The 13,514-nt window shown below is 43.8% G+C and overlaps 1 protein-coding gene across 2 annotated transcripts in view; it reads right to left on the reverse strand.

Annotated features, from left to right (window-relative positions):
• The window catches only part of KDM5B (lysine demethylase 5B), a 69,612-nt gene extending 57,360 nt beyond the window's left edge, over positions 1-12,252 (reverse strand). For both annotated transcript variants that reach the window (XM_074222388.1, XM_074222387.1), the window contains exon 1: positions 12,038-12,252. In XM_074222388.1, coding sequence (XP_074078489.1) covers positions 12,038-12,235 — 198 coding nt within the window. In that variant the 5' untranslated portion in view covers positions 12,236-12,252. The remainder of the gene's footprint in view (positions 1-12,037) is intronic.
• Between the last annotated feature and the right edge of the window lie 1,262 nt (positions 12,253-13,514).

Raw genomic sequence — 13,514 nt, forward strand, 5'->3', positions numbered from 1 at the left:
CACCTGTCTGTTCATAAGTGGCAGGTAAGAAATCTAGATGCTTCTTACAGTCATTCCAAATCAGGGCAAGGGCAGAAGGGATTCTGTAGTAGTTCAGTAAGTGGGATTTAATTGCATGTCAGTTAATGCAAACAGATTAAAAACAACTATGAGAATCCCAGCCTAAGCCTCACAGGCTGAATGAAATTTGCTGAATCATTACTATACTTGGCATTCTTTTTTTTTTCAAACAAGCAAGTAATAACTATTGAATTGGGGGGAAAAACCAAGTATTTCTACTTTGGAAAAGAGATGAATGCCTCAGGCAAAGTTAGACTAAATGTTCTGAAACAACAATTAAGAGGTCCTATGATTCTGTAACTATTACAAAAATAATCTTTAATATTACAATTACATATATACATATATACATATATGGTAGTTTATTGACCGTTATGGTAAATTGGAATTAAGTGTCTAAAGTTCAAACCTGAAATGCTTCTATAGGAAACTAAGTCATCTAATCATAATCACTACCAAATCATCTAAATCATTTTAACAATGGACAAATATGCCAGTCCAATCCACACTCATCACCTTATAATTTTAGTCCTCCAATTTGAAGAGGTTATGAGAATACAGATAAAACATAAGCCAATTCTAATGACATATTTGAGGTCTATTCATTGCTGTGTGACTTTTTCTATACTTATTCATTATTTTGTAATTCATGCTGGAGATCTTTTTCTCAACTTTAACTGTGACCAACAACTAAAATAAAAAAAGAACATATATGGCACATCTCTTGAACAGTATCTCAAGTTTAAAGGGGACAAAATCAAAATATCTCCCTGATTTTAAAGTGAGGAGAGTCATACAGTTCATGTATATAAATGAACTGGAAATCATACTGAAACTCTCAAAGGTATAGTCAAATACATCAGTTCAATAGAATAAAATCCTTAACCTGAGGCTTAAGTCAATAACTTGATTAAATTAAATTATACACTAATGTCTCAATTTCCTCTTGCTATTTAATTAGCAAGTCTCCAAAATTACAAGACCGTCCTAGAATTCTGAACAAATATTAAAAATACTTCTCCCAACCTAAGAATAAATGCCCAAAATTTTATGGTAGGCCAAATTTAATTCAACCAACAGGTTTAAAGTAACACATTAAGCAGGAGACAGAGAAAGGATGGATGAGGGAGCCAGACTCAAGAGCTGCTTACAATACCTTCTCCCTTTCCACACATGCAGTCACCTACTTTTCTCCCTTCCCACTGGTATTAGTATTTAAGGTATGTCTAGAAAAAGCTATTTTTCTATTTAAGGGCTTCCATTAATTTGGGGAGGAGGATGGAAACCCACGTCAAATACTCAGGAAGGGGATGTCCTGAGTATTACAAAACTCAGATCAAAGAGATTTATGCTCCAGGCAATGGAAAAAAAAACTTTCCCCCACTAGTGAAGTCTAGATGAAGACTTTCCTATAATCATCACCAGTTGCCTATCTGCTGTCTTGCAGTCATAACCTAGTTGTCATGCAGGAAAGGAAGGGAAACACTATATATGCCAGTGCTTTGTAAAACATTTCATTTGATGATCTCAACAACCCTGTGAGGCAAATGCTCACGCTATACTCATTTTTGCGTTGAAGAAAACTTGAGGCAAACAGGTTATATAACTTAATAAAATGTCTGAGGCTGAACTTCAGGCCCAACTGCCATAATCCCTTCATCACTAGTTGAGTCCAATGGAAGAGGTACCTCCTCCAAAGGAATGCTTCATCTTTCCCCTAAGTAATCTCTTTCCTCTCCTCTATTCAACCAGTTAGCAAGTATGGTTGATTCCTTTTCTCCATTCACATGTCCAATCAAGTCTTTCTAAGCTCTCATTTGGCCTCCTAATCTATAATTAATAAATGTTTACTAAGAGTCTACCATATTGCCAGGGCTTATAACACTGGGGATATAACAAAACAAAAGACAGTGCAGTGTCTATCTCCAAGCTCATGATCTCCAAACTGTCCCCATTTCTAATTTCTGTTCTATGAAAATCCATCATCCCCACCCACTGCTGAAACATTCCTCAAGCTTAGGAGCTTTAGTCAGTGGCTGGTTCCCTCTTCCCTCAATCTGTCTCCAACCTATCTTTCCAGACTGACTTCATCTTTTTCATCCTCTACCTATTTTCACCAGGTAGCATCAAACCTCCTTGAAGGCACTTTTCATTATTTCCTGTATCCCTAACACTCTCTCTAAGTCCTTAATGAATGCTTAATGAATTGAACTGAAGTTAACAATTTTAAAGATCCTTTAAGTGTTGAGGCTAAGGACACCAAGAAAGCAAAACTGTCCCTGCTCTTCAGGATCTCACAGGCTAATGGAGAAGCAAGCTAAGGGCAGAGGACCAGGAAAAGAATCTCAGAGAGAAGGTAATTAACATGACTTTGGGGGACTTTTGCTCTCATTTTACAAAGAAAAGACTCAAAGGAAACTTACTAGCTAAAATCACACTGCTACTTGCATAGAAATCTGAGCTAGTCTTTTTACTCCAAACTGAGGGCTTTTCCTATACTATTTTATGAAGTCAACAGGTTCTATCCTATGAAAGATTAGGAATAAGAGGTCTCTTTCCTCTCAAAAGAAACTGAAATGTAGAGATGAAAATTTACTCTGGCCAACTTAGTGGCTGTGCAAAGCAGGGCCTGCCAAACTATGTAAAGAATAGGGGCAGCTAGGTGGCTTAGTGGATAGAGCACCAGCCCTGGAGTCAGGAGTGCATGGGTTCAAATCCGGTCTTAGACACTTAATAATGACCTAGCTGTGTGGCCTTGGGCAACCCCTGTTTGCCTTACAAAAGCAACTATGTAAAGAACACAAAGTGTACTTACTGAATTCCACTAAATAGTTTTTCAAGGTATACAAATTATAGGACTTTTATATCCAATATGACCTTGCCTTTTCCTTCAATTTCAAAATTGGGTTAAATGTAAACCGAATAAAAAGAAATGTGAAGTACAATTTTCAGAAAAACAGTGTAGGAATTTTTAGGGAAATAGACTGCTTCTACGAAGTCTACACACATTAAGCTAAGCAGGAAAAATCATGTAAGAACAATTAGTCTTTAATTGGTACCCAGAATTTTTTACTTACAAACAAGGAACAATTTTGTCTCCTCACCTCAAAACACAACACAGTTTGTAGGAAAACTCCATAATCACCTTATCCTGTTGCTTTCTTCTATTTTCAAGGTACAACTGTTGACCTTCCCTTAGTCCTCAACTGTGTTCCAATTACGGAACATTTTGTGTTTATGAAGAAAAAAGAAATGCTTTATCCTTTAAGACTCATAGACCTGGTGTGTTTCAGCTCTGAAAGCATTCTGCCATAACCTCCTACCAAGAACTTTCAAGAACAAACAAGGAAGTAAGGCTTTGGATCTTAATCCCTCTCCTATCACCAGTTAATTAATCTGGACAGCAGGCCCAGTTGGTGTCTGATCCTTATTTGCAAATGAAGCTTCATCCAAAGTAATGCTGGAATAGGGAAAAACAAGACCCTCATCTGCTTTTAAAAATCTGGCATTCCCCATTTACCCTTCACTATCTAGGGCTTCTTAAATTCCTATTAGTATAGTATTTTGAACCACTGGCTTATGCAATTAAAATTTAAGGCAAAATGTTCCAATATGACAAAAGAAACAAGGAAAAGGAATAATATGAAATCAAGTGGCTTCAAGAGTCTGCAATTCCAACTCAATAAAGCTTCATTCCTAATGGTTTCCCATCAATAAAAAATGATGTAAGTCTCTTAACAAAGTAGTAGAGAACTAGGTTCAAAATTCAACTTAGGGGTGGCTAGGTGGCACAGTAGATAAAGCGCCAGCCCTAGAGTTAGGGGCACCTGAGTTCAAATCTGACCTCAGACACTTAATAATTACCTAGCAGTATGGCCTTGGGCAAGCCACTTAACCCCATTTGCCTTGCAAAATTCTAAAAAAAAAAATTCAACTTAGCTGCTAAATCTATGTGGCCTAAGACAGTTACTTAACCTGTTTGGATCTAGTTAAAATGAGGAAAGCTGGACTAAATGATCTTAAAGACTTCCAATTCAAAATGACATCTTTTTTGGGGGGAAAAAATTAAAACTATGCAAATTATAAACATTCTGCATATAAACCACATGAACTCTATAAAGAACTTCTAAGAATCACAAGATATTTCTGTAAAAAGATTTCCAGGTAGACCTACAAGCATTTATTTAATCAACTACCATGTACCAGGAATCAGGGATACAAAGACAAAAATAAATCAAATCCTGTTCTCAAGGAGTTCACATTATCCAATAGGAGAGTGAATATAAATAATTCACTTTATTTAGGAGGGAGGGCATTAAGATTAGAGGAGAATCAGAAAGGATTGCTTGCAGAAAATGGGATTTCACCCAAAATTTGAAGAAAACTAGTCAGATAAAATTACCTCAAGTTTATCATAGATATATATATGTATGTATACACACACACACATATGATAGGCACAGATATGCAAACACATGTAAGTGTGTATCTATACAAAGAAAGAAAATCTTATCTTCAGGTAGAGAGTACTAGAAGCTACTGAAATACAAGAAAGAGTTAACTAAGAACTAATTAAAATGGTACTACCCACAAAGGATATATGAAAAGACAATTCTCAGATGAAATTAAAGCCAGTTAGATAAAAAAAAATCCTCTAAATCATTTTTGATAAGAGAAATGCAAATTTAAACAACTCTGAGGTACCACCTCACACTTATCAGATTTACCAATATTACTAAAAAGGAAGATGATCAATGTTAAGAGGGAATGTGGGAAAACTGGGATACTAATACATTGTTTGTGGAACTGCGAACTCATCCAATCTTTTTGGAGAGCAATTTGGAATTACGCCTAAAGGGCAATAAAACTAAGGCATGCTCTTTGATCCAGCAATACCATTATTGATTGGGTCTGTATCCCAAAGAGATCACAAAAAAAGGGTAAAACCCACATGTACAAGAATGATTATAGGGGCTCTTTTTGTAGTGGCAAAGAATTGGAAACTGAGGAGATGTCCATCAACTGGGAAATGGTTGAACAAATTGTGGTATGTGAATATGATGGAACACTACTGTCCTGTAAGATATCATGAGGGACAGAACTTCAGAATAGCCTAGAAAGACTTGCTTGAACTGATGCAGAGTGAAGTAAGCACTATCAAAAGATTTTACATACTAACAACAACATGGGATGACAATCAACTCTGATGGACTTGTTCATTTCAACAGCACAATAATCAAAGACAGGTCTAAAAGACTTGTGACAGAAAATACTAGCCATAACCAGAAAAGGAACTGTGGAGTTTAAAGGCAGACCAAAGTTTACTAACTTAAATTTTTTAAAAAATGGTTTTATGAATTATGACATTATGACATTTTTTCCTCTTCCATTTGGATGTGATTCTTCTTTTACAATATGAATAATATGGAGTCATATTAAACATAATCATAGATGAAGAGCCTATATTACATTGCTTTCTGTCAGAAAGAAGGGGGGAAAGGGAGGGAGAAAAATGTACAAAAATGATTGCTGAAAACTATCAGTACCTGTAGGATCTGAGAAAAGGAGAATAGAGCAAGCCAATTTTCATTAAGAGAACTTCCCTCCAGTCAGAATGTCATGCTACCTAGAATAACTAGCTGACATGCAAGATCCAGCAACTGTCCTGAAAGGCACTTCCCATTCCCAATGCAAGTGTCTTTCTCCCACTAGACACAGAAGACTCAAAAGTCAATTCCAATATCTTTTCTTTATACACAGTACAGCAGCAGGAGGTAACAAAGCAGATAAGAGTGGTGGGCCTGGAATCAGCTCAGGTCATCTTCCTGGGTTCAAATTTGGTCTCCAACACTTGCTAGCTGTATGTTCCTGGGTGAGTCACTTAAATCCGTTTACCTCAGTTTCTCTGTAAAATGATCTGAAGAAAATATCATATCACCAGTCTCTTTGCTAAAAAAAAATCTAAATGGGCACCGGAAGAGCATGACTCAACAACAACAGAAAAGCAGTCAGTTAACAATCAAGCTGTTTCTTGCATGTAATTGCACTTGGCACCAAAAGATCATCTGACATCCCAACACCCTTCCTTCCCTCCTACCCTCTCATTGCCAGGAAGAGAAGAAGTTTCCAGTCAGGTGCCTTTCAATGGCTCCCCCTTTAAGGTTCCCTTCTATTCAATCTCAAGACTTCCAATTTCAAGGAGAAATTCAAAGCACCAAATCATCTCTAAAAATTTTTCTCACCCTGGCAAGAAAAAAGACAATATATTTTCCTCCTGTCTGGGAATCCACCATCAAATTAAAAGGAAAAACACCTTCCTACTAGTGAGCAGCATTAATGAACCTATGGACTTAAATACTCATGTTTCGTGACTTAAATTAGTTGTGTTTCTTGTTTTGGTTTTTTTCCCTTTGTTTTTAGCAAGACAATGGGGTTAAGTGATTTGCTTGGCCAAGGCCACACAGCTAGGTAATTATTAAGTCTCTGAGGCCAGATTTGAACTAAGGTCCTCCTGACTCCAGGGCTGGTGGCTCTATCCACTGTGCCACCTAGCCGCTCCCTGTAGTCATTTTTCTTGAACAGAAATTTAACTATAACCTGGGATTTTAAAGAGATTTTTAAAATCTACATAGATGGATATAGTCAAATCCCTATTCATTCTTGAGTCCAAACACCTCTCTATCAATTCTTATTCTGGTCACTGAATTTAGTTGTAAGTCCAAGCTATCAATTTAAACTCTTAACTGGTTACTATTATAGAAATAAAAATATCAAGTTAGGAAAAGGCAAAATTTCAGTCATTAAGATGTAGTCAAACATTAAGCTTCTACTAAATTCAAGACTGCCCTCAAGAAGTTTAAAAGTTGTAAATTGCAAACCTTATAATTTAGAGATAGAAGGGACTTGAGAGAGAATATCAACTTCAGTCACCTATTTATTATATATAACAAAGAAACAAACTCAGAAGGAGTAAAGCAACTTGGCCAGGGTCAAATAAAGTATCAGGTCCAAGAGTAGAAGTCAAGTGCAAGTGCTCCTTAAAAAGTATACCCAGTGGAACTCTGTAAATTATAGATAACATTCTTATCAAGGCACATTGTAGGCAGTAAATTAAATACACTAAACTAAAATGACTTTGCTATATATTCAATTCTCACATCTTAATCACTAGTTCTCAACAGCAAATTTTTTCTGCAATATACAAATTTCACTAAAGTTACAGGCAACCAAAACCATTTAAGTAGGCTAAAAAAGTTTCCAAAAAAGAACAGCACTTGGGGTGGGGTGGGGGTGGGGGCTAGGTGGCACAGTGGATAAAGCACCAGCCCTGGAGTCAGGAGTACCTGGGTTCAAAAATCTGGTCTCAGACACGTGTGGCCTTGGGCAAGCCACTTAACCCCAATTGCCTTGCAAAAACTTAAAAAAAAAACTCTAGGGGCAGGGTGCAAAGAGTCCTAAGATAGAACACTTCACAGCTAAGCCCATTCCCAACTGTATCCAAAGCCAGGAGTAGCTCCCAAACTGAATTTGCCCTATCATTTTGATTAGCTACAATCTCAAATAATGGGGAAAAAATGTTTTAATTAAGGTATCTTCTTCAAAAAAAAAAAAATCTAGCCTACTTTAGGCTAGCTAGCATACAGCCACACTCCAAGGGCTTCCTTTGGATAGCTTTTTAATCTCATCTCCAGGGAAAACTATATCTAGTACCTGGATTACCCTGGTTATCATAAACCAAGCAGGTCTAAATGGATAAAATGAATCAGGATCTCATGTATAAAGTAAATTATACAAACTTAAATCCCAACTTTTTCCTCATCCAAATGAAGTGGTTCTGCAGCCAATCGCCAATCTATTAGACTTCAGGGACCACAGGGTAAGGAACCTAATTAGCACTTTCATTTTTGTGGCTTTGTCTCTCCAACATGATTCCTTTTCCTAATTAAGAGGACAATCAAAGGTAGCAAGGTTCGGCAAAAGATCTCATTATGTGAAATGAGTCAAGTTCAATTTAAAGAAATTAGTAGTTTATATATTAAGTGAATAAGTTTTTTGCCCCTTTTAAAGTTTTATGAGTAGCAAATTTATGCTACTCATATTAAGTCCGAAAAATTCCAAGTATAATGGCCACAAAACCATTGATGAAGATGTCAGGATGAGGAGTTAGCTACTCAATTGGGAAGTATTCAGCTCCTACAGAAAAAAAAAGTACTTTAAGTCTAAGAAACAACAAGTGATGCTAAGGGTTAATAATTTTCCGTAATTTTTTCAAATCAGTTCAATAAGTCCCACATCAGTGTTTAAAACAAAGAGGCAATTCATGGAGAGACTATAAAATGTAGTAGTTATATGAACCAATAAGCCGGTTAGCATCCCCTGTTCCATCAACAAATCATCCAACTATATGAAGGGGGAGCTCTTTCTCAAGGTTGCTAAATCTTTTCTCCATACTCAAAATTAGTTTCTCATATCAATTTTCAATAATTTATTAAGTTTTAACAGATGTTATTGTGACTCAAAGACCAATTAACAGTGATAGTCAAATTTAGCCAGATGTAAATTCAGTGGCTTAAAAAATAAAGTTCTTTAACAAACGAAATTCTTTGAAGATAAATTCTTTAAAACTTCTCTCCATCATGCAAAGTGATATATATATATACTAGAACAAACAATTCAGACCCCTGCCTTCTGGCCAAAACAATGCCATTTTCTCTGCCTGGTCCCTTAGTACAGTAGTATTTTAAGATCTCTTCCCCACTGGTTCTTTGTGAAGCTGCAATAAGCACATCCTAAGTAAAAAGAGTGACTCCACACAAGAACATTCATACAAAGACAGTTAGAAATTGATGGCCAAGTGATACAGTGGTAAAGATTTTAAACCATGGGATTCAGGTGATTCAGAGGCTAAAATCACAAAAACCCATAAAGGGGGGGGGCCCAAAATTCATTCAACTAGGCATTTACAATCAACCACATGATAAAGGGTCACAAAATTGGCCTCCTTCCCTTACTCTTAGAAAATTGGGAAGAATGGTTCACATATATATGCAAAACTGTAAGTCAAAGTTCACACAAGTTAAAATGACGAGCCTATAGCTTTCCATTCTCCACCTCCATCTCACTTATACATCTTAATCAAACATGGAACACAGGAGCAGATTGAGTGAACATTTAGATTGTTATATAAATTCATTAGGTTTTTCTCCCTTATTGGAGAGGAGTAGGGGTCAAGGGTCCTGCAGGATGTTGTCTAACCAAAAACTACTATGTACACTGGATAAAATATCTGGGTATCCAGTCAAAACATCTGAAGGTCAGAGAATTTAAAATATCTTCGGTTGATTTTTTTTAAACATCAGTAAACTCTGTCAAACCAGTAAGAATCATACGTTATTTAATTGTATAGTCTAGTTTAACAGAATAACTACAAATATAAACATCACATTGAAAATAAAATTGGATCCTTAATGGAAGAAAACTAGGGAAGCAACAGAATACACTTTTCCATAAAACTTTTTGAATCTAAACAGTAATGAAGAGCAGAAAATAAAAGGTGGTTATTTCATGCTATTTTGATGTTGCTTGAATTAAAAGTCATTTTTTTTTCTTTTTCTTAACTCCTACCTCTAGGCTTGGGCACATATACGATATTAGTTACAAGCAAATTTATACAATCTACCTTCATATAAATTTCAGAATAACAACCCAGTGATAAAACCTCACCACGAAGTTCCCAGAAGTCACCTCAAACTATCTCCCAGCTGAGTTTATGGTAATCGATTATACAATCTAACTCTTAAGATAATAACAAAAAGTTAATGATTTTTATTCCACTCTTCCTCTTCCTCTTCTTCATCACTCCCAAAAGGTGAAAATTAACTTTTCACACCCCACCCTTTCAATGTATCTACTTTTCCAAAAAGAACTCAATTTTTAAAAATAAATCTATTATAACAAGTTTACCTCCTATTGAAATATATATAAAAGATTTTGTTTGCTATTTCAACTACATAAAACCACTTGTTTCATTATGCTTTCCAAATGAAGCACTCTTTTCCTAAAACAAAGACTGTTAACATTTCTCAAGAAACCTTTGTTCTAACAAGACCCCTCTTCCAAGAACTATAACTTCTGAATATACTCCCTTTCTGTGGTTAGATCAATAAATTTACAACAACAAATACCAAGATTCCATTTGGCACTGGAGTTCATTAAACAAAGAGAGAAGGAAGCCCCCTGAGTATGAAGATGGGTTCCAAAAAGAGAGGCTTGGCTTATATTTATAAACTATTTGTGCCTCGTTACACTCCTCCTCAGTCTGTATTCCCCTCTATACAAAATGGTGGCCATCATGTCTAGCATTAAGGGTAGGGAAAAGGCTCCAAGATTACATTTTACTAAACTTTCCATTAATATGGGAACCAAGTTAGGGACAGAAGGAGCCAACTCACCCTAAAGCACCCCATCTTACATAGGGGACCTATAAAAGGCAAAAATAAATGGCTTTTCCCCCCAGCCATGGTATGCCACAATGCCAACATGGAGGACAACACCCAGGATCCAGCCTCCTCCTCAGAGCTCTCCTGCCTCTCAGCACAAGACGCTCACTATCTGGGTCCCAAAGAACTTGCCCAAGTTAGTAGCTTTCTGACTATTAAAAGAACTGCATAATTTACATTCACCCTTCCTATTCTAGCTTCTGATAGTAGAAGAAAACTAAAATAGCTATGGACCACTGTTTATTTTCTTCTCAGGAATTAAAACAATGACTTCAACAAGATGAGTTTTTTGTGGGCTTTGGCAAGACTACCAGAGCTTTAAAAGAAAATTCGCTTCCCTTCAGACGCCAGAACCCTTCTTGTCTACTCTTCTCAAAAAAAATACAGCCTTTTTTTGCATTATTATCACAACCGAAGTGAAACAGCCAGAAATTGGGGGTGGAGGAGAAGGCACAGGACGACAGGTATTTCAACTTTAAACTTGTCCAAGTGGGACTCTTAACAATGTGGTGGTGGGTTTATTTTGTGTGTGGGGGGGTGATGGTAGTGGGTTTTCTCCCCCTCCAGGACGTGATCCACCCCCCCCCCCATAAACATCTTTTCAAGGCAAAAAGGAGGAGGGCTCAAGACGGGGAGGGAGCAAAGACCCTCCTGCTCGCAGACGTCACTACAAAGAGCGAGCGGTGGTCGGGAAGGGGCGGGCGGGGGGCGAATAAACAAAACAAAGCCGCTTCGCTCCCATCCCGGGTGGGACAGGCCAGCTGGGGGGGGGGTAGGCCAGCGGGGGGGGGGGGGGGGATAGGCCAGCTGGGGGGGGGGATAGGCCAGCTCGGGGGGGGGGGGATAGGCCAGCTGGGGGGGCGATAGGCCAGCTGGGGGGGCGATAGGTCAGCTGGGGGGGCGGATAGGCCAGCTGGGGGTGGGGGAGGGGGCGCTCGCAGCCGCGGCGGGGCAGTTGGCCCCCTCCCCCAACGGTCCCGGCCCCTCCAACGGCCGCCGGGCCCCTGGCGCAGCCCCCGGGGCGGGGGTGCCCGGCGGGGCGGGGGAGGGGCGCTCCGGCTCCGACGGGCCTCGGGCTCTTCGTGCCGGACGTTGCGGCCGTTGGGCCCCAGGGTTGGGGCTCCCACTCCCCCCGCCAGGGCGGGGTCCCCCTCCCCCGGGGGGGGCTGAGTTTAAAAGGGGGTCCTCCGCCCTGCTGGGGCCAGGAAGGGGGTCCCCGCGGGGCCAAGGGGCGGGGGGGCGGCTGGCGGCGCCCCTGCCCGAGCCCCCGGGCCTCCCCGCGCGCACTCGGGCCGGGCCGGGCCGGGCCGGGCGGGGCGCCCAGGTGAGGGCCGCCCCGGGCCGCCGCCGCCGCCACACAAAGGACCAGGGGCTCCCGCCGCCATATTGAAAAGTTTGCTCCTCGCCCCGACTCCTCGCCGGGCGCCCCGCCGCCCCGCCGCCCCGCCGCCCCGCCGCCCCGCCGCCCCGGCACTCACCGGCGGCGGCCGCACCTTGCAGATGCCCGTCTGCTCGGCGATGGGCCGGATCTTGTGGATGAAGGCGAAGGGGTCGGCGAACTCCTCCCAGCTGGGCTCGAACACCGGGCACTCGGGCGGGGGCAGGAACTCGCCCAGCGGGCCCCCGGGAGGCGCCGGGCGGGGGCCCGCCGGGGGCGGCGCCGGGGCCGACTCCATCGGCGGGGCGGCGCGGGGCCGGGGCGGCGGGGCCGGGCCGGGGGGGGGCGACGGGCGGCGAGCGCGGCGGCTCGGGCCCCGGCGGCGCGGCAGCGGCAGCGGCAGCGGCGGCGGCGGCCCCTCCGGCTCGGCCGAGGCTGCTCCGACGCCGCCGACGACTACGACGACGCCACCGCCGCCACCGCCGCCGTCGTCGCCGCCTGTGCGCCTCGCCGCCGTGCCCTTCCGCCGCCACGGAGAGAGAGAAAGGAGTCCCTCGGCATCCCGCCTCCCCCAATGAGCGGCGCGCCCCCGCCTCCTTCCGTCCCCAGCGGGGCGGGGCCGCGGAGCGCGGGGCGGGCGGCTCGGGCCGGGGCTGTCACCGCGGCCCGCGGGGCCGCCTCCACCTGCGGGCCCCGGGCCCCGGCCCCGCGCTCCCCGCGGGCTCAGCCCTCCCCGGGCCTCGGGGCCCCGTCCGTGCCGGGGGGCGGGCAGGAAGCCCCGGTGCCCGGGAGGCCGCAGCCCAGCCCTGGCTCAAGAGCAGGAGAGAGGCCCCGGGCCGGGGGGCCGGGGGGCCGGGGGGCCGGGGGGCCGGGGGCCCGGGGGCCGGGGGCCGGGCATCCCGCGGGGCCGACGCCCGAGGGCAGCCTCCCCGGGCAGGCCGCTTCAACACTGCATCTGTTCTGTAAGAAAAGACGCAGCTGAGTAAGGCCCGGGTGCCCTGGCGAGTCGGAGCCCCGGCTTGTCCCCGGGGACCTCTCACAGACGTGGGAGCGGTGGGTCCGGGGAGGCCCGGAACGGGGCGGCTGGGCCTGGGACCCTAACCCCCGGGCCCGGGGCCACGGCTGGGGGCGCTCCCCACGGGCCCGACACGCACTTTCTGGGCCGGGACTACTGCGGGGCGGCGGGCACAAGAGAACGGGCCCCATGGCCCTCCCTCCCAGCCCTTGGCCCCCGGCTCTGCCCACCCGATTTCCTCCACCGTGGGGCGGGCAAGCCCGAAACTCCGGCCTCCATCGGCCAAGGACCGGGGCTGCCGTGGCCCGGCGCGGAGCGCCTGCGGGGGCTCGACGGAAGCGGGCCCAGGGAGCGGCCCCTCCCCCTGCCAGAGAAGGGTTCCCTTTGCCCTTTATGATGTGTGTTTACATGTGCGGAGGGATCTCCTCCAGCTGACAGCCACACCAGGCCCGGATCTCCTTTTTTTAAAGAGCCTGGCCGCGGGCGGTGATTGGCAGACGCTGCGGGCGCATCAGCCGGGGGCGGGGCCGGCCCGCATTGTCTGGGCCCGGGCCCCGAGGGG

The sequence above is a fragment of the Macrotis lagotis genome, chromosome 2 (assembly GCF_037893015.1).
Source record: "Macrotis lagotis isolate mMagLag1 chromosome 2, bilby.v1.9.chrom.fasta, whole genome shotgun sequence".
NCBI lineage: Eukaryota > Metazoa > Chordata > Mammalia > Peramelemorphia > Peramelidae > Macrotis > Macrotis lagotis.